Source organism: Lampetra planeri, chromosome 30 (assembly GCF_965212315.1).
Source record: "Lampetra planeri chromosome 30, kcLamPlan1.2.h2, whole genome shotgun sequence".
In the NCBI taxonomy this organism is placed as follows: Eukaryota; Metazoa; Chordata; class Hyperoartia; order Petromyzontiformes; family Petromyzontidae; genus Lampetra; species Lampetra planeri.
In genome coordinates, this window is record NC_136136.1 from 11,342,289 (window position 1) to 11,366,873 (window position 24,585).

General features: G+C 50.2%; 3 protein-coding genes across 16 annotated transcripts in view; 1 reads left to right on the forward strand and 2 right to left on the reverse strand.

The window, feature by feature from the left end:
• The window catches only part of LOC144728969 (cytochrome P450 4B1-like), a 49,952-nt gene extending 38,094 nt beyond the window's left edge, over nt 1-11,858 (reverse strand). Inside the window, exon 1 of one of the 2 annotated variants that reach the window (XM_078608770.1) lies at nt 11,113-11,858. In XM_078608770.1, coding sequence (XP_078464896.1) covers nt 11,113-11,253 — 141 coding nt within the window. In that variant the 5' untranslated portion in view covers nt 11,254-11,858. The other variant, XM_078608771.1, reaches the window with a different exon arrangement.
• LOC144728976 (uncharacterized) overlaps nt 1-24,585 on the forward strand; it is a 76,977-nt gene that overhangs the window by 22,064 nt on the left and 30,328 nt on the right. For 3 of the 12 annotated variants that reach the window (XR_013587598.1, XR_013587600.1, XR_013587599.1), the window contains exon 2: nt 6,803-20,111. Coding sequence is in view for 2 of the 12 variants with exons in the window: in XM_078608782.1 (XP_078464908.1) it covers nt 6,803-6,974; nt 20,046-20,111; nt 20,942-20,956 (253 nt within the window). In the remaining 10 variants the exon portion in view is untranslated. Of the gene's footprint in view, nt 1-6,802; nt 23,196-24,585 lie in introns of those variants that run through there. The other 9 variants (XR_013587594.1, XR_013587595.1, XR_013587596.1 and 6 more) reach the window with 7 other exon arrangements.
• Nucleotides 23,169-24,585, reverse strand: part of LOC144728970 (cytochrome P450 4B1-like) — a 33,260-nt gene continuing 31,843 nt past the window's right edge. For both annotated transcript variants that reach the window (XM_078608773.1, XM_078608772.1), the window contains one exon: nt 23,169-23,723. In XM_078608773.1, coding sequence (XP_078464899.1) covers nt 23,546-23,723 — 178 coding nt within the window. In that variant the 3' untranslated portion in view covers nt 23,169-23,545. The remainder of the gene's footprint in view (nt 23,724-24,585) is intronic.

The window sequence follows — 24,585 nt, forward strand, 5'->3', positions numbered from 1 at the left end:
GGGCGTGATGCGCACGGGGGACACCGACGCATCATGGATCGCCACGTTGTGCGACGAGAATGCCTCGTTGTCCTCCGGGGAACGTGGGCAACTCCGCGACCTCATCGAGCCGTTCACCGATGTGTTCAGCCAAAGTAAGTTTGATCTGGGTCGCACTACTCTTTTGGACCACCACATAGACACGGGTGACGCTGCCCCTATTCAACTTAATTCCCACCGCTTTAGCCCAGCGGAAAAATATCATGTCCGCTCGGCTGTCGATGAAATGTTGGATGCGGACATCATCTCCCCATCTACTAGCCCTTGGGGTGCCCCCATTGTGCTAGTCAAGAAACGGGACGGGAGTCTCCGGTTCTGCGTCGGTTTCCGTAGATTGAACAAGATCTCGGTGGCTGATGCATATCCATTGCTTCGCATGGATGATTCCCTGGACGCCCTCTCGGGCACGCGGTTCTTTTCGACTTTAGATTTGCTCTCCGGCTTCTGGCAATTGCCACTGGATGAGGCCTCTAGACCCAAGACAGCGTTCCGCACGCCCCAGGGGTTGTTCGAGTTCAATCGGCTTCCTATGGGTCTCCATTCGGCCCCGGCCACCTTCCAGCGTCTCATGGAGATGGTCTTGGCGGGGCTGCAGTGGGAGTCCTGTCTAATTTACTTGGATGACGTTATTGTTTTTGGCCGTACGTTTGGCGAGCACTTGCAACGCCTTGAGGCGGTGTTCGTCAAAGTGCGTGCTGCTGGCTTGAAATTCAAACCCCAGAAATGCCACTTGCTACAACCATCGGTGAAGTATTTGGGACACATTGTTAGCACGTCAGGTGTCGCCACGGACCCGGATAAAACGGCTTGTGTCCGGACGTGGCCGACTCCCACATCTGTCGTGGAGGTGCGTAGCTTCGTTGGCTTCGCATCGTACTATCGCCGGTTTGTCCGCGATTTTGCGACAATTGCGAAGCCACTGCACGGCATTTCCGCCAAAGGCCAAAGGTTTCACTGGGGCGCGGAGGAGGAGGTGGCAGCTTTTGCGGCGCTTCGCACGGCCTTGGCGGATGCGCCGCCCTTGGGGTACCCGGATTTTTCTAAACCCTTCCTGCTCGATACCGATGCCAGCGACACGGGAATTGGGGCTGTCCTGGCCCAGGTGGTCGACGGGGTTGAGAGGGTGGTAGCCTATGGCAGTCGCGTTCTGTCCCCGACGGAACAGCGATATTGTGTGACCCGGAGGGAGCTTTTGGCCATAGTTTATTTTGTTCAGTTGTATAGACCATATTTGTACGGTAGGCTGTTTACGGTCCGAACCGACCACGCGGCCCTGCAATATTCGCTGAAGATTAGTCAGCCCTCGGGTCAGCTGTCTCGCTGGCTCGAAGTGCTCCAGGATTACCCCTTTGATGTAATCCACAGGAAGGGGACACAGCATGGAAATGCGGACGGTTTATCCCGATTGCCGGCAGGCGGCGGGTGTGATTGCGCCCTGGGCTCTAGCCATTGCAAGGCCCCAGGGGACGCCGCGGCCCAGTTGGTCGCGTCGGCCGAGGCGGCCACCCCTCCAGGTGCGGCGGCGTCCGCGGATTTCGGCCTTGGACTTCCCCGGGAGGTATGGTCCAGCTTGCAGATGGAGGATTCCTCTCTGCTGAAGCTACGGCGCCGTGTCGGACATAAGGCCCGGAGCTCAGCTTCGTCGGCTGCCCCGGCGATCGCCGTGCATGACGGACTCCTCATGCATTGGGATGCCCAATTGGAACGCTATTGTGTGGTTGTGCCCACTAGCCTGCGTGGTAAATTAACCCGAGCCATTCACGAGAAGCTTATGCACCTTGGCTACCACAAGACCTTATTGACCCTTAAGCGGGACTATTACTGGCCGGGTGTTGAGGGTGACGTGGCACTGATTTTGAAGGGTTGCCACGACTGCGCGTGGAGGAAGGCCCCAGTTGTCCGGGACCGGGTCCCGCTGCAGTCCATCCGGGTTTCTCGCGTTAATGAGCTCGTGGCGCTCGACATTTTGGGGCCTTTCCCGGCATCCCAATGGGGCCACAAATACCTCTTGGTGGGCGTTGAGTACCTCACACATTGACCCATGGCATGGCCTTTGGTCGATCAGTCGGCCTCTTCTATCACCGAGGCCTTCGTCCAGGGGTACGTGTTTGACAAGGGCGCGCTGGAACAATTGTTGACTGACCAGGGGCGGAATTTCTCGTCTAGGTTGCTCAAGGAGGTGTGTGACCTCCTTGGCACCAAGAAAATCCGCACCTCGCCCTACCACCCCCAGTCAGACGGGATGGTAGAGCGCTTGAACCGCACCCTTATATCCATGCTGTGCCACCAGGTGAACACGTCCCAGTCAGACTGGGACCTGTTCGTCCCGGGGGTCTTGGCGGCGTATCGGTTGGCCCCTCATGCCTCCACGGGATTTTCGCCTTTTTATTTGATGTACGGTAGGGAACCGGAGCCCCCGGTGCACATCCAGATGGACGTTGGCTCCTCCAAGAAGGGGTCGGCAGTGCCGGCCCCTTTGAAGGTCGCGCTTGACCGGCTGCGCGAGGCGCGACAGGCCGCTGCCGAGAATTCCGCAAGCCGGCAGGCGGCTAATGAGCGGCTGCCCAAACACCAGGCAGCTGGCCTCCCATGGGTAGCGGATCAAAAAGCGTGGCTGCATTGTCCCCAGGTCCCCGTTGGCACATCGGCCAAATTGCATCGCCCTTGGCAGGGCCCCGTGGAGGTTGTGGAGGTCCGCCGGCTGCAATGCGTCCGGATTCGGTTCGGTCGCCGGCAGTGGATAGTGCACCCGTCCCGGCTCAAACGTTATGTTCCATCTACCCTGGGGGATCCACCCCCAATTCCGGAGCGGCCGGCTGATGATGTATCCGGTGTGCCTGACCGGCCGGGTCTCGTTGACGGAGGTGACGTCCGACCTGTGTGTGTGCCCCCAGGCCCCTCCTGAGTGAGGCCGACAGAGACCCCCCGGTCACCGGAGGCCACGGCGGTGGGCCTGTTGCCCGCTGACGGGCCACCTGCACGGGTGGCGGACACCGCACGGGGGAGCGGGCCAGCAGCGCATACCCGCTCGAGGGGGATGCGGCTCCGGTGACGGCCCTGATGGCCGTTCAGCGGGCCCAGCCCCTGGCGCCCGTTCGGCGCTATCCGGCGGATGAGGCCTTCGGGCTCTATTTGTTTTGTTTTTTTGTTGTTGTGGTTGTTGTTGCTGTTCTGCTTGAGGGGCCGTGCTGCCCTAAGGTTGAGTTTTCTAGCAGCCGGTTTTACCTTCAGGCACACGAACTCGTGATTGTTCGGTCTTCGGTCCGGTGTGGGGCCCCGCTTGTGGGGTGATTGCAGCCGGGTCGGCTGTTTTCTTTTTCATGGGGGGGGGGGGGGGTGATGTAGAGGAGTAGAGGAGAGTGGTGGCGTCGTGTGCGCTGTCCGGTGCGATGACATCACGGGACGTGGGGTTGCACGCGCTAGGCAGTGCACGTGACGTCACGCCTCCTAGGGTATTTAAGGGATACCCCGTGACGTAAGTGGGGTCACTATAGGAACGGGGATAGTAAACAGGGCGAAGAGGGAACCAGGGATAGTGAGAGGGATCGAATAGGGAGTCTGGGGAGAAGCCGGTGGTAGCCGTAGAGGTGCTTCTCTCTCCGGTCGGTGGAGTCGGCAGACTCCACGATCTGACACGAGAAAGAGAGACCGGACCTAGCCGGCAGGGACCCGGACTCAGAGTAGGACCCCTAGCCCCTGGGAGTTGTGTACCCTGTGTAGTATGGATAAGTATTAATAAACCCTGGCGGAAGCCCCTAACTTACCTCCGCCTCCGAGTACGTCCGTCGGAACTACTCAACACACATAACACTAAACTGTGGATGAGATACTTCGTCATCGTTGCTCTCAGGATCGCAACAGAGCCACCTGGGCACAAGTCTGACTCGACCTACTAAATCACAACTTAACGGTACCATAAAGGCATTTACATCACTATAACGGTCATTCCAACATTACAACAGCATTGCCAATATTATAAAAATATAAACAAACTTACAGACAATGCTTCTCAAAGTCCCACAATGGGCAACTGCGTCTGGCTTCACTGAGACGCGATGTGTGCCGCCATCTTGACTTATCTGTGTAATGGCCGACGCCCGCGTGGTTCAGTGGAAATCTAAAATCGTAACTACCTGGTCACGTGACCAAAATTAGCATAAAAAACAGGAAATTCCTGTGTACATACGCCCCCCCCCCCATCTGCCATGAGGCAAAACTCCTGCCGTGAGGCAAAACTCCTGCCGTGAGGCAGAACAACAATGGTAAGCACACTGGACCTGCAATCAACCTAGAGGACACCGGTTCAATCCTGATCTCCCGGTGCGGCAGTTGAAACAACGAGGCAAGTTTTTGCTTCATTAAACTCATTGACCAGCGCCTCCAGTGTCCACTGAGCAGAGGTGTAATTGCTGCTTGGCGGATCGCGAATTCACTTCACAGGGGTTCTCAGCCATGAGTTATGCTCGCGTGTTGAGTGCGACATGTGTCAACAGGTTCCTATAGAGCTGTGTGTAGTACAGCCTCCGTGTGCCGTTATGTAGACTTGGGGTGACCGCGCACACGAGGGCACGCAAAGAGAGGGCACACAGGCAGCGCCGAGCCACCAGCAGCTACTACAGAGCCAGGCAATTATTTATATCCAGAGGACGGGTCCAGGTATTGCTCGCTATTAGTGTTGGCTGTGGCCAGGAGCCAACGTCAATCGGATTCATGGGACCAGCTGCCCCTTAAGCTCGCACACGCGGCACCCCTGAATACGCGTCAGGTGGCCGCGCGGTACACTGTAAGTGCACACACTACATACACAATACACACACACACTACATACACAGTACACAAACACTACATACACAGTACACAAACACTACATACACAGTACACACACTACATACACAGTACATACACACAACTTAAATTTGAAGATTTTATTGATTATATTGGGTAAGAAGACAAAAATAATAATTGGTTTTCTGTATCGACACAAGCACTGCTTCCCCCCTATGTTCCGTTTGGAATTGATACTTGATTACTGTGACATCGTATACAAATCAGCCCCAAGCACTATACTGAAGAAGCTTGACTCAATTTATCACTCGGCCTTAAGATTTGCATTGAACTGCCCATATAGGACTCACCACTGCGATCTCTACATTGGGTCAAACTTAACATCTCTTAATGTTCGACGACTTGTGCACCAGATCTTATTAATTCACGATGTACTTACAAAAAAATCCGCAGACTACCTGCTGGTTCTCCTCACTGTTTCAAAGAACAAATGTGACCTAAGGTCTTCGCTCATTTACCAGCTTCACATTCCTTATTGCCGTACAAATACTGGAGGGCCTTTGCTATTGAGGCCTCCATGGTCTGGAATGCAACTGTCAATAAACTGCAACTTGAATCACTACCTATGAGATCTTCAGATCTTCACTCAAAACTGCTCTAGAGGAGTTGTACACCCATAGCTGCCACTGCTATTCAGTGGCCTAAAATCAAATGTTTTAGTTCCGGATTACCGCTACAACATATGATCTTGTGTTTTGATTTAGTGTGCTGATATTTAAATGTGCATTTGAATTTTTTTTATACTCCTACTGATGTTCCTGCTGTTGTGGAGTGACTCATGAAGCTAGCTATGGCTACAGGGTTTGGTGGTACATGTTGTTTATGTCGTTTATTGTGAAATTTCAGTCACAGTTCCTATGATCACTGTTACATTGCTTATGGCTTTATTTTGGTGATGTGAGGGTGCGATTTAACCGCTCCACCATCCCATCGGTTTGAGGGTGGTAGGGCGAGGTACGGATTTTCTTGGTGCCAAGGAGGTCACAGACCTCCTTGAGCAGTCGGGAAGAAAAATCCAGACCCTGGTCGGTTAGAAGCTGCCCCAGGGCACCCTTATCTAGAACACACTCATACAAAAAGGCATCGGTGATAGATGAGGCTGATTGATCTTGCAAGGGCCACGCCATGGGCCAATGTGTGAGGTATTCAATTGCAGCCATCTAGATGTACACCATGGGGAGCGTCGCCCTATCCGCAGGTGGAATCGAATTAAAGGCGGCCAGGGAATCGTCATCTAACGCCGTCGGATGTACCTTGAGCACCTCATCCATAGTCCATCCGACTGAGGCGTAAGCCACATCGAACTGGCTCTGGAAGGATGACCAATCACTCCCAGTTGCGGTGAAGGGAGGAACAGGAGGCAGGCGCCGAAGCTTGAAGAAGCCCAAGGTGACGATCGGCGCGACCGCCCCACCGGCTGCACTCGGCAGCATCGCTGCAGCAGAGTCGATGACGGCCGGTTGTTGCGTCGCACTTAAAATGGCGGCTGGTTGCTGCGTCGTATTCGAGGGCAAGATGGCACCCAGTTGCCGCGTCGCGCTCGAGGGCAAGATGGCACCCGGTTATTCCGTCGCGTCCATTGAGAAGTTGGCACCAAGTTCAAATGTGGCGGGTGGGGAAATGGCGGGAAGCGCCCGGTCCCGCTCCAATGCCGCGATGGTGGGCACATCACCCAAATTGCTGTAACCATGGAGAGGGCCGGTTGATGTGGTTTGGGTCATACGCCCACAATGTGTCCAGATTCGGTTTGGTAAGCGGAGTTGGTTTGTGCACCCCTTTCGTCTTAAGCCATTTATTGCGCCGTGTGAGTTTGTTTCATCTCCATATCGCAGGAGTCGAGTGTCGGGTGTGCCCGACGAGCTGGGGCATGCGTCTGCCGATGCTGGTCCTCAGGAGAGTGTTTCTGTTCCACCCCCAGGCGCTACGTGATTGATGCCTCGCACGCGGCCGCTCGTGTCGGCCTCGCGTGCTCTGGACATGAAGGATTCGACGACCTGGCCTACTGCTCTTCGAGAGGAGCCGGCTTCCGTCAGGTCGATTTCTTGTTCCCCTCGGCCCTTCTGGAGCGGACGACCCCAACCTGCCTGGAGGTCCGGCATCACGGACTCACTCAAAAACTCGATTCGCATGATCCCCGCACATTGCACACTCCCACGCCATCATGGGTTGTCACGCTCGCATGCGTCGTGGCGAGTATTTGGCTCATCCTGCTCGCCATCCAGCTCATGGGCGTTGTTACACGTTGTGGGTGGGAGATGTTGGCTGCGGGGACCTTGTGCAACGTGCTTGTTGGGTTGTTATTTGTTCGCTGTTGTGGTTTTTTTGCTCTCCCCTTTTTATTTGTGTAAATTTGTACAGTTGATTTTGGGTAATTTATTGCGCTGTTATGTTATTGTTGGAGCACACTTGCTTATTGTTTTTATATATGTACATAGGTTGCTTGCTTGCGGGGGAGTTGGCAGCCGGGATGGCTGGATGCTACGGTGGTGATATAGTGACTGTGAATGTCACTGTGTGGTGCCTGGCCTGCGAGGTCACGGCGGATAATATGTTGTCATTATGTGCAGCCCGGTTACTGGGCGTAGTACCAGCCTTAGCGGAGCTTGGGTAAGCGCTGGTTAGCATAGAGGCATGCTGGTTGACCTGCCGACACATGACCAGATGATATTGGAGGGGGGCCACCGGTGGACGGGGGCTGCTGGGTGGTCACGTAGTATACAAGAGCTCTCGGGAGCCTTCGGGAAAGGGCCAGGGAGATCAAGAAGGTGGGCGGGGCGAGAGGCGGAGCCAGCCCCAGCCCGGGCCGATATAACGGGGCCCCGTGTGGGGCTCGGGGTTCTTTACTGTTGGTGAGTGAAGATCCATGTTGGGTTGAAGAAGCCTCTAGCCATGCGGTCCAGGACCCAGCTCATGGTCTGGACCGGGATGCGGGACTGTGTCTAGTTCTGCCGTAGCGTGATTAGATGGGCGTTCAACACCCGAGTGTAGGTTACGTTACGTTGCGCGACTCAGTTGGACTCACTACACATACACAGTGCTTACACAGTACACACACACTACATATACAGTACACACACTACACAGTACACACACACTACATACACAGTACACATAAACAGTGCATATGTAGTGGGTTCGAATTAGGTGCACACACACACAGCTTGGAGGCAACACTATTTCTTAAACGGTAAGTAATATAACACTGTACATGAGGTGGTGACCACCTTCCTCAACTCACTAACACTCTGGAACACGACACAGAGTGGACCAGGCAGGTGACGGGCTGCCTGGTTCAGGACAACGACCCGGGACTTGAGGACCGATGATATCGTCTTCACTTCGGAGTTCAACAGCCCCGCTCTGCGTTCACACCCCGCTTATATCCGCTCCGGCGTGGCCGGCTCTGCCCAGGCGCGGCCGGCTCTGCCCAGGCCACGCCTCCCTTCCCCCACCTCACGGGAAGGTCTGGGTCCCTCCACCACGTGACCCCCCAGGCACCCCCTTGGGGCCCCCAGCCCTCGTACAGGCCGACACAGTAGTGACGTCCTATGTCACTACACATACACAGTACATACACACTTCATACACAGTACACACACTACATACACGGCACATATGTAATGCGGGCGTAAGCGACCTTCCGGATGTGACGTCACGGGGGGTGGAGTCATGTGACGTGGGGGGAAGGTTCGGGTCCTTAAGCGGGTAAACCGGAAGGGGAAGGCAGTCGGTGTGAGCGGAAAAGAGTGAGGCCACGCGGGCGAGTGTGGAGAGGGGGGGCGCCGACGGCCATCGGGAGCCAACCCCGAAGATAAGAGGAAGCTGCGGAGTGGTGTGCAGCTGCAGAGGAGACAGCCAGAAGGGCTGCGTGTTAGAGGCAGCGGTGTGGCTGCCAGGAGGAGCTGCGGAGAGAGAGAGAGAGAGGGCTGCATGTTAGAGGCAGCGGTGTGGCTGCCAGGAGGAGCTGCGGAGAGAGAGAGAGACAGCAAGAGGCTGTCAGAGCTGCGGAGGGAGAGGAGTTGCAGCGAGTACAGCCAAGGGGGGCTGTGTGAGAGAAACAGCAGCGGAGCTGCTGTTGTGGATCGGGCCGACATTGGAGTCAGCACCGTGGAGAAGCTACAGAGTAAAGACAGCCGTGTGGGTGTACAGCACGAACCGAATAAAGGACACTGAGCCAGACATCGTGGTCCAGTCGTTTATTACACATACACTACACACACGGTACATACAGTACACACAGTACATACACACTACATACACAGTACACACACTACATACACACTACATGCACGGTACATACACACTACATAGTACACACACACTACATACACGGTACATGCACGGTACATACACAGTACATAGTACATACACACTACATACACAGTACATAGTACATACACAGTAGATACAGGGTACACACACACTACATACACAGTACACACACACTACATACACACTACATACACACTACATACAGGCAGAGGCGTAGCTAGGGGGGGCAGGGGGGTACATATGTCCCCGAGCGCCAAGGTAAAGGGGCGCCAAAATGAGGCTTACAACGTTACATTATAACTTATTGCGGCGGGCGAGGCAGCCTGAAACTACTGCACAAATCTACACCTCAACCTAAAAGTTTATATATCCCGCCACACACAGCCTACATGTCATGTAATTACATTTTGGTACGCGCGCCTATTAAAAACTTACATGAAAGAACGTCCCAAACAACAGACAGGCGCAGTCTTTCAGCCTTAGTCACGGGCCTGTTTTTTTGTGGCGGAAACTACGACGGCTTAAAACACGCTGGAGTGCACGATCAGAAGCTGTTAAAGCTATCTATGAAGCACTGGATGAACTAATAGGGCTGCTAGACAAATTATCGGAGGACGTAACTATGACGCCTGAAACCAGAAGTGATGCAGAACAGTTACAGCCATGCGTATTAATTTTAACTTCATAGTTTTATTACATTTCTGGAATGTCATTCTTGGAAAAATTGATTGTGTTCAGAAGCGCTTACAGGATCCTACTATAAATTTCAAGGAAACAGCAACTGATCTTGAATCTTTGAAGCATGAATTTGTCAAGCATCGTGATGATTTGAGCCAAGTTGCTGTAGAAAACGCCAAAACAAGATGCACAGCCTGGGGGATCGATGTGGACAGAAGAATTAGGCGACGTCGGAAGATGCCAGGAGAACTGGCAAGAGATGCAGGACTTTCAACAGAAGAAGACATTGTGCGCGTTATGAAGAGTGTATTTTATCGACTTCAACAGGAGATGTCAACACGGTTTTTACGACTAAAAGACCTGAACACAAAATTTGGATTTCTGCTGGACGTCAAAACTCTTCTATCCGACACAGATGTCGATGCAATTCGTGGAAATTGCACATATTTTGGAAATTTCTATGACACCGACATCAATGGCCACGAACTTTTCACAGAAATTGGAGATTGCAAAATGTTGCTCAGTAACCGGAATGAAGTTCTACCAGAAACTCCTTGGGATTTTCTTGGTTTTATTGTGTTTTATGGAGACGACATATTTCCGAAATTGCGAATTTTACTGCAAATGTTATTAACAATAGCAGTTTCAATTGCAAGCTGTGAGCGGTCGTTCAGCAAATTTAAACTTATTGTCGTATTTGCGTGCTTCAATTGGACAAGATCGTCTCAGCGATCTTGCTCTTCTTAGCGTTGAAAGAGAAACATTGCAAAAAAACAGATTTTGATTATGTGATTGACCAGTTTGCGACAGTGAAATCAAGAAAAATTCATCTTTTGTAGACTGTCAACCAGTCTACGACAGTGATTGAGTGAGCCATGTAATATAATTTCTATAAATTTGCTTCTTTAAATACAATGTTTCATTACAATTTAAATTGTTATTCCTTATTCGATGTAATAGGAAAATGTGATTAAACGGGGGGGGGGGGACGCCAATTTTATAGTTCGTCCCCGGGCGCAAAATATCCTAGCTACGCCTCTGCATACAGGGTACATACACAGTACACACACACTACATACAGGGTACATACACAGTACAGAGTACATAGACACAACATACACGGTACATACACACTACATGCACAGTACACACACACACTGCATATAAAGTACGCACTCACCTGGGGCGCGTAAAGCCAGTGTCCTCACCACACACTCACCACTCACCAGGTGCGCGTGCCCGTAGAGCCAGTGTCCTCACCACACGCTCACCACTCACCAGGTGCGCGTGCCCGTAGAGCCAGTGCGCGGGCGGTCCCGGGAAGGCGTCGAGTGCGGGGCACGCGTGCCGCTGCAGCACCCACAGGGCGCAGCACGCGGCGCACAGCAGCAGCAGCAGGGAGCCCAGCAGCTCCCACATCCTCCTCACTCCGAGCCGGTGCACTCACCACCCTCACCCTGAGCCAGCACACTCACCACCCTCACCCTGAGCCAGCACACTCACAGACTCACCACGAGGCAGCACACACAGACTCACCCTCAGCTCAGGCAGCACACACAGACTCACCCTCAGGCACCACACACAGACTCACTCCGAGGCAGCAAACACACACCCTCACCCTGAGGCACCACACACAGACTCACCCTCACCCCGAGACACCACACACAGACTCACCCTAAGGCAGCACACACAGACTCACTCCGAGGCAGCACACACACACTCACCCTCACCCTGAGGCACCACACACAGACTCACCCTCACTCTGAGGCAGCACACACAGACTCACCCTCACCCTGAGGCAGCACACTCAGACTCACCCTCACCCTGAGGCAGCACACACAGACTCACCCTCACCCCGAGGCAGCACACACAGACTCACCCTCAAGCAGCACACACAGACTCACCCCGAGGCAGCACACACAGACTCACTCCGAGCCAGCACACACAGACTTGCACGCTGCTCTCTGTCTGCTCACAGCAGCGCTATGCCCTGGCACGACAGCAACACCCAATCGCTGAGCCGTGAGTGAACATCAAATAAACACACCCCCTGGGCAGGTTCTCATAAATCATTATCACAAATACCAGACTTATGTGAGCAGATGAGGCCGCACCTATCTCGCCTTCATGTGTCATCTACAGGGTTGTTTTTCATAAACCTGTTATTTATAGCACATTGAGCTATGAAGTTGTTTTTCAAGGGCAACTTGACCGGCAGACAACATCAAAGCATTCCGCGGTTACAGATAAAAAAAATACTTAACAATCTCAATTATGTTGTAAATTTACGTTCACACTTAAACGTTGGTCATTTTAATAGTTTAAAATTGTACAGAGACACAATGGAGATGACAAGAGTCAAAACTAGGTTGTTCCAAAACTTTAAGGCAGTTACATCAAATGCTCTTTATCCAAATTGCGCGCGACACCTGATAATAAACAATCAGACACATCCTGGCTTATAGGAGCGTAGGGTACAAATAATTAGTATTATGGATATGTCTACCTTATACTTTAGTGATGGTGCCTTACTACGATAATCCTTGCTATAAAACAGCCTAGGCAGTATTCTGGAAATTATCAAGCGATAAATTAAGCCCTGGCTGGGCATAAGTAGAGAAGATGTTCCGAGTGCGTTGTTGTTAAACAGCCGATTAACTAAACTGTTGATATCAAAGTTAATTTATTAGGTATAGCCCTGTGAGCTATTCGGCTCTTGAATCGGGTGCAACCGCAACAAACAAAAAACAAAAACATGAACAAGAAAACATCTTAAAGTGACTATGTGCAAACAGAAAATCCAAGTAAAGACAGCAAAATATTGCAGAAAAAATCACCGTACACCAACCCTGTGCAAATATTCCAGTGGGATGCATGTCAAACAACAACCACAAGACAACTTAGACTAAGGCCATCAGTCTAACTCTGTATTACAGCAAACAAACATGGCCAAACCAAAAAACTTTTCGAAAATCACCAAAATAAAGCCATAAAAGCAATGAAACAGTGGTCATAGGAACTGTGACCGAATTTTCACAATAAACGACGAATACAACATGTACTGTACTACCAAACTCTGCAGCCATAGCTGGCTGCATGAGTCACTCCACAACAGTAGGAGCATCAGTCGGAGTATCAACATTTTTCAATGCACCTTTAAGATCAGCGCACTAAATCAAAACACAGATCATACTTTGCATACTTTGCATCGCTTTGCAAATGCAACTGTTTTATAGAACAAGATAAATAATCGATCTCTCCTTCACATATCCGTCTCTCTACGTACACATTAAAGTATGTATTACAAAATCTCTCCGTCGCACAGCTTCCTTCTGAGAGCAAAACATAAGAAGTATTGTTTCGGATAAGCAAACCTTTGGACCGGTTTCAACATTGCAGTGTCTCATCAGCAGCAGAGTCAGTCTTGCTTGAATCAATGAGGGTGAACTACAAAGTTGGGTTCCATGGCCGCAATCCTTTTACGATATGGGTCCTTGGGTTGTGGTGTTGTAGAGTGGCTGTGTGGAGGTCGTGGTATGGCTATTGTGGTGAAGTGGTGTCGTGTAGAGTTAGGTGGTATAGTTGTGTGGGGATTAGGTGGTGGTATAGTGACATTTTAATGGTATGGAGGTGGTGTGCAGGTGGTGTGGTAATGTGATGTAGTGCGTGGTGGTGTATCATACTATGGTAGATTATGTTGTGGTTGTGTTGTGTGGTTGCGTGGTGTTGAGTGCACCATTCTATAATACCAGTAGTGTAACTTTGATACCTGTGTAGTGACATAGAACCAGGGGCGGTTTCTTCATTAGGGCGATTGGGCGACGCACCACCAATGTCATTCAACCACAGAGTCACGCTAGCCGTCACTGTGCCTCTGGATATAGTCCAATCAGCGTCATGCTACGTTCTGTGGAGTACCGCCTCTTTTTGGGCGATTTCCCTCCAGCTGAGAATCGCCCCGAGTGGTCCCATAGACTTACATTCAAATATGTTTTTTTTCGAACGGGGGCGCTGCAATGCATTCTCTATGGCTTCCGGGAGGGCTCGCCCTAACGTGCTTACGTCATCATACGTGCTTACGTCGTCATACGTAAGCACGTTTCATCCAACAATATAATTTCTCGCCACCTAGTGGAATCTTTAATAAAAGAAAATTGAGTGGTTTGTTTTAATAGTGAGTATAGAAACAAACAAGATGTATTGTAAGAGTCACTTTATTTTTCATTAATATTAAAGAAGTGAAGTTGCCTTTACATGCTTAAGCTGTTAATTTATCCATTGCATGGGTGGACCTTATCCTTATCAATCATCCAGACATTTGCCCCCCCTGAGAGATTTTGCAGGAGCCGCCACTGCATAGAACGGTCACTACTGTGTCGGCCCGTACGAAGGCTGGGGGCCCCGAGGGGGTGCCTGGGGGGTCACGTGGTGGAGGGATCCGGACCTTCCCAGAGGTGGGGGAAGTGAGGCGTGTCCTGGGAAGGGAGGCGTGGCCTGAAGGGAGCCAGCCACGCCGGGGCGGAGCCAGCCACGCCAAAGCAGATATAAGCGTGGTGTGAACGCAGAGCGAGGCTGTTGTACTGTACTCCAAAGTGAAGACATCATCGGTCGTCAAGTCCCGAGTCGTCGTCCTGGGCCAGGCAGGCCGTTGCCTGCCTGGTCCAGTCTGTGTCGTGTTCCAGAGTGTTAGTGAGTTGAGGAAGGTGGTCACCACCTCATGTACAGTGTTATATTACTTACCGTTAATAAATAGTGTTGCCTCCAAGCTGCGTGTGTGTGCACCTAATTCGAACCCACTACATTTGGCGTCAGAAGGTGGAAAAATAAATATTGCTAGGTGTTATCCTAGGGAAGTAAAATGGGCACACGAAAAACAAATATAAAACTCACCTGGACGCCTTCGTACAACGGGGACGGTGTGACGACCATCCTTCGGACAGCCCCGGTGACAGAGAGAGATGGCGCTGCACGCGGAGCGGCGGGACTGGCATCGCACTGCTGCTTCGCCGCCATCGGGAACGGAGCGACGGAGCCGCGGGGAGAGGACACCATCGTCGCTGCGGGGGCTGGCGGGGGAGGCCCGGGCATGCGGGCCACGGGGTGGGCCCGCCATTTCGGCGGCTGGTCGGGGCGCGGTTCCCGCCAAAACGCCGCTCCCGCCAACTCGAGGGCTGGTCGGGTCGTGGTTCCTGCCAAAACACCGCTCCCGCCGACATCAACGCCTGCAGAGGGGGAGTTCCAGTCTTCTGCTCGAGCGCGAGAGGTGGATGAGTTCGCAAGAGCAGGCCGTGTTCACCATGAAAGATTCTTTGGGCCGTCCCAGTGCTCCACCTTGCCGCCCTCCGCTATTCACAGTCGCCAGGCGAGTCGTGACATGACAAGCACCCGTCCCCAAGAAAAATAATAATAACTTCACCCATCTTGCATGTGCCGGGTTGCGATCGCGGGTGTTTTTTTAACTCGCTGGTTTGCGGAGCGTGTTTGTCCGGTTGTGTGCGTGATAAATTGACGCGGCTTCCACGCGGGTGTCTGCTTGTAACAAGTGTTGTTGTTAATTACGGCGTCGAGATCGGTATCTTCTGGGTGTAGTTAATGATTAATTCGTTGTTGGGTGTCCCGAGCTCCGTTGATATCCTGTGGGTTGCCGTGTTAATGACTCGTGTTGTTACATCGTTTTGTTGCGAAATCGCGATTGTTATTGTGTATACTGTATGGAGCTTCGCTCGTGATTGTTCACGTGTAACTGTCAAAAACTTTGATCGTCATTGTTGCCAAGGTACAGACCGTATGGAGCTTTGCTTGGAATTGTTAACAGTGTATGAACTGTTGGGTACTTGCTTGTGATTATTTACTATGTACGGATTGTCTGGAGTATTGATTGTGTGTGTTGCCATGTGGGGACTGGATGGAGCATTGCGCCAAATGATTGACTGTACGAATTTCATATACTGCATATACTCTATTAATCAATTCAGCGATTCTTGGGGTTTGTGTATAGTTTTTTGCTCTCAAAATTCGAATGCCCTGAGTCCCATGGTTAATGTTGAAGGGGTTTTTGAAATGACAGGTTCGGTGTGTTTCAACCTCACTGGTTGGCTCCTGTCCGTTGTTGCACAGATGATGTCTTTTGTGCGGAAATGCCCCTTGTGTTCTACATGGATCGGGGGTGCGTTTCCATTAATTGCTGTCAAATTGCGTTGCTCTCTCCACTCGGTTGGTACAGCTGCATGCTGCAATGCGAGTCTCGGAGGTGATGTGTACGGATACGGGATGTGAGTCATCTTCTTGGTTCTTTCGGTAAAGTCACGTAGAAGGGAAGTAATAAAATAATAAAAATAAAACATAATAAAACAATTCTCACGACGTTTCGGCCACAACGCAAGCAGCCGTCCTCAGGCGAAGAATGAGAACATTATCAAGCTAGGAGCTTATATAGGTGTAGCGAGGAGGAGCGCCTTAACAAAAGAATGTGCATATGAAGAGGAATTTAGCATACCAATGGACAATGCGTAGGGGGTGGGGTTTGTGTATAGTGTATTGTTGTGACCATTGAATATTCAGGATCGTCACAAATTGTGCGTACCTGTACGGCATTGGATCAGTTCTGTGGGGGATCATAATTCAAATTGTATGTGTTGTGATGGTGTTAAATTGCGATGGTGACATGCTGCCAGGGATTTGGAATTGTGGTGCTGGCTGTCACCTATCTTGGGGCGCAGATCCTGACCAGGATGGCCCAGTGAGAGTTGCGTGTCTAACACGAACATTGTGGTCCCGTCATGCTGTGTCTGACGGCTTGACCTGACAGCCCGGAGATCGAGACACTCCGTGGCTTGTCTAGCCTAGTGGGCTGTGCGCTCACATGGCTCAGAGAGTGTGGTCCCGTCATGCTGTGTCTGACGGCTTGACCTCACAGCCCGGAGATCGAGACACTCCGTGGTTTGTCTAGCCTAGTGGGCTGTGCACTCACATGGCTCAGAGAGTGGTCCCATCATGCTGTGTCTGACAGCTTGACCTGACAGCCCGGAGATCGAGACACTCCGTGGCTTGTCTAGCCTAGTGGGCTGTGCGCTCACATGGCTCAGAGAGTGTGGTCCCATCATGCTGTGTCTGATGGCTTGACCTGACGGCCCGGAGAGTGAGACACTCCGAGGTGCGTTGAAACAGTGGGCAGGAGATTCGTAAGGTTCAGGTGGAGTTGTCCTGTTACGTTGGGACTGTATCCCTCAGTTGTTAGGGTGCATGTTGTGCAGTGAGTGAACGATGGGTCGTCTCAGCTCGGTCGGTACAGCTATATGCTGTGATGCGAGTCTTGGAGAGAGACTGGGTCATCTCAGCTCGGTCGGTACAGCTATATGCTGCGATGCGAGTCTTGGAGAGAGACTGGGTCGTCTCAGCTCGGTCGGTACAGCTATATGCTGCGATGCGAGTCTTGGAGAGAGACTGGGTTAAAATCCCCCCGATATGGCCGACGCGTGCTACTGGTTGTGACGCCGCGTCGGAAAGGCGGTGGGGTGGTAACATGGAAATTCCCCCCCCCCCCGATATGGCCGACGCGTGCTACTGGTTGTGATGCCGCGTCGGAACGGCGGTGGGGTGGTAACATGGAAATTCCCCCCCCCCGATATGGCCGACGCGTGCTACTGGTTGTGACGCCACGTCGGAAAGGCGGGGGGGTGCTAACGGGTGACTGTCATGTCCGAAGAGCGGAGGCGAGTGTTCGTTGAGTGATGCCTCAGGAGGGTTTGGTTCTCGTCACAGGAGGCAGTATCTACCTGGCACCTTGGAGTCGCCGGTTATGCCGACCGGCTATGGACTGGGGGGGGAGTGGAGCATGCGTCAGCTACTCCTGCTCCTCCTGTTCTGACTCCTGGGGGGAGGGGCCGTGCCCTTTGGGCCGCTTCTGATTCCCCAGGCCCGGCCACATGGACTCGTGGAAGACTCGCTGCTCTACATGCCTCTCAGACTCCTTGCTCATTGCCTACGCCGTCGTTCCAATGGCCACACTCACATGTCGGTGCATGAGTGGTTCTCACGGGGAGGCTGTGCTGGAGCGTAAGTGGGTTAGCCAGTTTTCATGTATATTTTTTTGTTAATTCCCCGTTTTCTATGCGGTTTCCTTTTACCCTCGTCGATTCTGTATATATTACGTGATTGTATTTCTTATCGGTCGCCGGTCATTTATTGATGTTGCTGGTTCGGAGGCACACCTTTTCGATGTTTCACAGTTGTGTTACAGCCGGGGACGGCTGTGTGTTTATACAGGGGGGGGGTGATGTAGTGACATAGAACGGTCACTACTGTGTCGGCCCGTACGAAGGCTGGGGGCCCCAAGGGGGTGCCTGGGGGGTCACGTGGTGGAGGGATCCGGACCTTCCCAGAGGTGGGGGAAGTGAGGCGTGTCCTGGGAAGGGAGGCGTGGCCTGAAGGGAGCCAGCCACGCCGGGACGGAGCCAGCCACGCCAAAGCAGATATAAGCTTGGTGTGAACGCAGAGCGAGGCTGTTGTACTGTACTCCAAAGTGAAGACATCATCGGTCGTCAAGTCCCGAGTCGTCGTCCTGGGCCAGGCAGGCCGTTGCCTGCCTGGTCCAGTCTGTGTCGTGTTCCAGAGTGTTAGTGAGTTGAGGAAGGTGGTCACCACCTCATGTACAGTGTTATATTACTTACCGTTAATAAATAGTGTTGCCTCCAAGCTGCGTGTGTGTGCACCTAATTCGAACCCACTACATCTGTGTAATGACAGTGCGGAGCGATAGCGGGATAGTGGTTAATAATGGGTGAGGTATTCATGAGACGGGAGCCGATGGCGGGGAAGTGTTACTAATGGAAGAGTTAATGAAGATTCATGAGACGGGATCCAATGACAGAGAAGGACATGAGCAGCAGGGCCAGGTGCGGTGAGGAGGATTGAGGCTCCGGGTGTGGCCAGAGCGGGCGAGCATAAATAGCAGCGTGAGCGGAAGCTTGGGGCTGCTTGGTGTGTCGTCACCTGGGATCTGGGCGTCTCCATCGTCTGCAAGTTGTCTGGAGCTTGGAAGCTAGATTGTCTCCGATTAAGGTTGTGTCTCATCACCCGAGTGTACGGAGTCACTCGTGTTATGTGTTGATTTGTTATTGGACTTTATTCTTAACTAGCGGGAAGTACCCGGCGTTGCCCGGGCGAAAAATATATTTCAAAACTTCTGTAAAAAACCTTACATAAACATACACAGATACTAAGGTATTGTGAAAGCCCAGTGGGCCATTTGTCCATTTCTCCACCAACAAAATTACAAGAGGCTTGCAGAAGTCCAAAAGTTATAGAAAGTGGAGGGTAAATGGTTGATCTTAAAGGTTACCGAAAATAGTCGACCCCCCCCCCCCCTCAAAAATATATAGGGACGATGGACGGGGCCATGTACCGTCAAATCTGGGGTGAGAACCTCCTTCCCTCAGCCAGGGCATTGAAAATGGGTCGTGGATGGGTATTCCAGCATGACAATGACCCAAAACACACGGCCAAGGCAACAAAGGAGTGGCTTAAGTAGAAGCACATTAAGGTCCTGGAGTGGCCTAGCCAGTCTCCAGACCTTAATCCCATAGAAAATCTGTGGAGGGAGCTGAAGGTTCGAGTTGCCAAACGTCAGCCTCGAAACCTTAATGACTTGGAGAGGAGTGGGACAACATCCCTCCTGAGATGTGTGCAAACCTGGTGGCCAACTACAAGAAACATCTGAACTCTGTGATTGCCAACAAGGGTTTTGCCACCAAGTACTAAGTCATGTTTTGGAGAGGGGTCAAATACTTATTTCCCTCATTAAAATGCAAATCAATTCATAACATTTTTGACATGCGTTTTTCTGGATTTGTTTGTTGTTTTTCTGTCTCTCACTGTTCAAATAAACCTACCATTAAAATTATAGATTGATAATTTATTTGTCAGTGGGCAAACGTTCAAAATCAGCAGGAGATAAAATACTTTTTTCCCTCACTGTAATACTTGGGCTCCATCTGGCACCATTAAACGTAAAAAAAAACTTGGGGCTTCATGCTTAAGTTTTAATATGTCGAATATGTTATGGGGGAGTACACAGGACGTTCAATAGAATTGGGTATCAATAACTTGAGTACGTTATAACAAAATTCCGTAAAGTGGGAGGGTGTAAATCAGCATGTTACTGGATGTTGGTGCTAATCTGTTCGTGTGTGTGTGACCCATGTGCTGTGCAGGTGCTCATGGGACGGGTCCCCAACAGAAGGCGCCGTCCCCGGGAGATGGGTCCTCACACGATGCTGGTAAAGTGAAGCATACAACTTACGACTAATTGAGGATCCTTGTGCAGATAAGTATTTTTTTGTTCCATTGGAACGAGGGGGGGAGTGGTTATGGAACGAATAATTGCAAAAAGTCAAAGAGACGTCAATGATGGTTTTGCAAAATTTAGTTTCTCCCTGCACCCCTCAAATAAACTCCTAGCCGAGTGTGCAGGGTTAATCGCGTGTGCGATTCCCTCCCCGTTTTTCCAAAGTCAATTGTACATTTTTAAATATTGAGCTGGGCAATGTGTGTTTTAACATTTTCTCCTATCCTGCAGACATTTCTTTTAGAGGCTATCAGAATATCTTTAATGTTGGCTTCTTATTATATAAATTATTATTCTATACGAAAGAAGATTATATAATTCTATATTTGAAGTTTTTGTGACTGCAAGGGTCCATACTCTTTGTTTTTTTTCGGTGAAGTCACGTAGGTAAAAAAGAAAATAAAAATAAATAAAGTGCCCCCCCCCCCCCCCCCCCCAAATACAAAAGTATATATTTTTTTAGTTGTGTTTTGTGGAATAAATGGAGTACACAGACACACACAGCAAAGCCTCCTCGTGCTGGGCAGGACGATAGCACTCGGTAACAGATCTTGGGTCAGTTCATGTCCGCTCCGTTCATTTAACCAATTGAGAGCCTGTACAGATTTAAGCACTATTATTGAAGGATATGGAGATGCCTGCATACAACAGTGGACCGATTATGGCTGGTGATGATAATTTAGAAAATACGTAGTCATATTTAAGTGTGAATACTATTTTGTATTTGAAAATTTTGTATTTAATGTGTGCCGACACTTGCAGATAAACAGCTTGTGAGTGATGTGATCTCTCACATCCACGATACAGCAGTCACTTTGCTCTCGGAAATCGACAGGGCACTGGAGGAACTGAACGGCGAACTGCAGCAGGGGTGGCACAGTGCTTGGGTTTGATTCTCGACTTGGGTGCCTTTCTGCGTGGAGTTTGTCTGTTCTCTCTCCGACTGTTCTGATTTTTTTCTCTCTGAGTTCTTAGGTTTCCTCCCAGAGGTGTGGACTCGAGTCATGTGACTTGGACTCGAGTCAGACTCGAGTCATGAATTTGATGACTTGCGACTCGACTTGGACTTGCATAACAATGACTTTGTCCCACCTATGAGATGTGGACTCGAGTCATGTGACTTGGACTCGAGTCAGACTCGAGTCATGAATTTGATGACTTGCGACTCGACTTGGACTTGCATAACAATGACTTTGTCCCACCTCTGTTTCCTCCTGTCGCTGAAATAAACTGGTATTGGCCAAACATCCCAATTCTGAAAGATTATATTAAGATTATTCAATGGGGATTGCAAAACTTGGTAGGACACTCCTGAAAAATTATTGAGACTCGGTGAAACTTTCCTGGGTAAACAGGCGTAAATAAATACTAAGTAAACTTTTATTTTACCACGTAAAGCTCACTTAACTATTTTTTCAGAAGCGATCTGGCCACAAACGAAAGCCGAAGTGGCTTAGCACGTAGAAATTTATATTCTAAACTTGTTTTTAAATATGGAGGGGAAAACCAGAGGACCCGGAGATAAATCCACACGACTACTGGGAGAACATGCAAACTCCAAATACAGGCGTCAGTGTCGGGATCGAACCCACGACACGTGTATACCAGGGAAGGTAGTTAACATGTCACCACTGTGGTGCCACATTGTCTCAGTGAAGAGTCTTGACCACTGCTGTGAGCCACGGAATACAAAAATGTTACATCTTTGACACATCTTAATGTTGCCAACAAGTTTTGTCTTCAGTAAGAGGGCATAAAGATTGTCTCTTGTATTCTGTCAACAGATCATGTAGGCAGGGTGTGAAGAGCTTTCAGAAATGGAATGTCGTATTTTCACCTGAAATGAGTAAAGCTCTTAGAGGGGCGTCGTGAACTGTTCACAACAGTTGAAACCTCATCGTTCAAGCAGAGTTTGGCGACATTCTATTGAGTGTGAACGTAAACCCTATGCACACGGGGACGATGCTTGAAAGTAACGTTTCCTTGAAGCTGTGCTTCAGAAGGTCAGGTTGCTGTTCATCTCATTCTAAGTGAATTTCTTACGAGCACCTTTAAAAGAGCTGCCTTATTCATTCAATAATGTTCCAGGTTTTATTCTCACCCCATAAACTTGTAAAACCGTCATTTTAATCTCTATTGTTGTGTGGACCTTTCACCTTGGTGTGATAATTATCTAATTGAATAAATAATTTGCTCGCACTGCTACATGAAACAAAAATGGTTATGCATTTTTTGTAAAGCTGAATTGTGTAAATACATCACAACAGTCTGTTTCTATGATTTATCCGATGTCTTCCACATGAACATTAAACATGCAAAGTGCATTCCTTATGGCTCGACCATTTATTTGTACCCATGCCTTGGCTTGCAATCTGAATTTCTGGAGTTTGACTTTGCAGAGGAAGAGAGATAGTGAGACAAGTTTGGGTTATAGTATGAAACTAGCTCTAGTAGCTGCACAAGAATGAATTAAGCCCAAAATCAATCTCAATACTTATTGTTTGCTGACAACGCTGAGCTCCTTGCCGGCTCATGGTTTTATCGCGAGCGACTTCTTGGAATCCAGTCTCACAAGTCCAGAGTCTGGATCACTCGACAAAGTTCCATTTAGCCGCCTGAGCCACTCAAACACTTCTCAGATGTTTGGCCTCGTTTGTTCACAGCTGAGTTTTGATAACCTGGGTTTGCGAGCAACTCTTTCTCTCGAGAGGTCTGGACTCGCAAGCAGGTGTAACAAAAACATACTCCCGTAGCATACGATGCAAAAGCATGACTTTAGCCACAATAGTGACTATTATCGTACACAATGGTGATGTGCTGCTGTAGTCCAGACAGGCAGGATACAGGATAACACACATGCACATGCAGTGTTTGACACCTGCTGTTATCACACGCTTTCAAGGTGCTTTGTCCTAGTGTATTTTCAAATGTAACATTGTATTTTGTTGTTTGTTTTTAAAATGTATTTTGTTATGAAACCCGATATTTGGCATAATAAAGCACGATTACAGTTTGAGAGCATGGTTTATTTTTAATGATTTTCTTCATGCATGACTATGAAAACAGAACACATTACTAATTACTGGATAAAGGCTTTCCAAAGCTGTCGCCATCTCATACTACACAACACGAGTTATCTAATACCATCATCAGTCACGAGAACCTAGAGTGTTGCACGAGCACGGGGCACTTGTTTGAACTATCGAAAAAAAGACATCTCACCATCATCAGTCTCACGCGACAGAGAGTTTCACAGAGAGTGTGTGAGATGGGAAGAGAGTTCCACAGAGAGTGAATGTGAGAGTGAGAAGCAGGGAGGGGCTCTGCGCTCGGTGTGATGTGAGATGGGGACGGAGCGCGCCGCTGCTACTCGGCGAGTGGCGGGATTCTCTCGAGCTGCAGCTGGAAGCCCGTGGTGGAGCGGTTGACGATGCGCGGCACGGGCTGCGCCTCCACGGGGCCGGGCAGCACGCGGAACCGCGAGAGAATCAGGGCGAGCATCACGCGCAGCTCGTTCATGGCAAAGTGCTGCCCAATGCAGTTGCTGTGGGGGGTGTACGCAGGGTGAAGGGAGTCGTGGTCACAAAATCACAATTTTATCATCGCTATCATTGCCGATTCAAGTCATCATCACTCATTACCAAATGTCAACCGTGAAAGCCGTTTGTAGTAAAGCCGTGCTATACAATTATGCGGATAGGTTCCAGCTCTAAATATAAAACATTGCTGTGGCTGTAATGCGTCAAATAATGAATACGGGGCACGCAACGCTCTGTGAAAATATTTCTTCATGAGGATGCAAGTGCAGCCCAGGGAGGGGTCTGTGTTGGGCAGCACCACTCCTCTTGTGTGGTGCCATCGCTCCCTACAGATCTCATTGTACATAATATTCTATTTTTACATTGAGTTTTAATGTGATGGCTCCTTGATTGGCAGATTTGAGCCAGAAAGGCGTCACGTGTGTAAGCAAAAAAATAAAAAAAATATATTGAATTGACGGCTCTCTGCACTCACTCATCCAGGCAAGACAAATATCCCTATTATAGCTTTAAATAGACTGGGGGTAACTGCTGTTAGCGAGCACCTATAAAGGCAGGTGGATCACCAGCACTACACGCAACTGCCTTTGTCTCCCCAGTAGCAATACTTACTGCTCCAGGTACTCATTTCAGGCTGAGTCGACTTAACGGAGGCCCAATACCTATTCAGTTAATTGTCACCGGTGTTGGCTGTGAGGGGGAATCGAACTTGTGTTGCAAGGTTCGTAGTGCAGCGCACTAACCGCTGTGCCACAGCTCCCCCCCCATCCAGGGCAGACACCGACACTATCACCCATGCAGGCTTCAGACACCGTTCACTGCTTTCATAATAATCATAATTATTTTATGCTTGGTTATGCTTGGAGT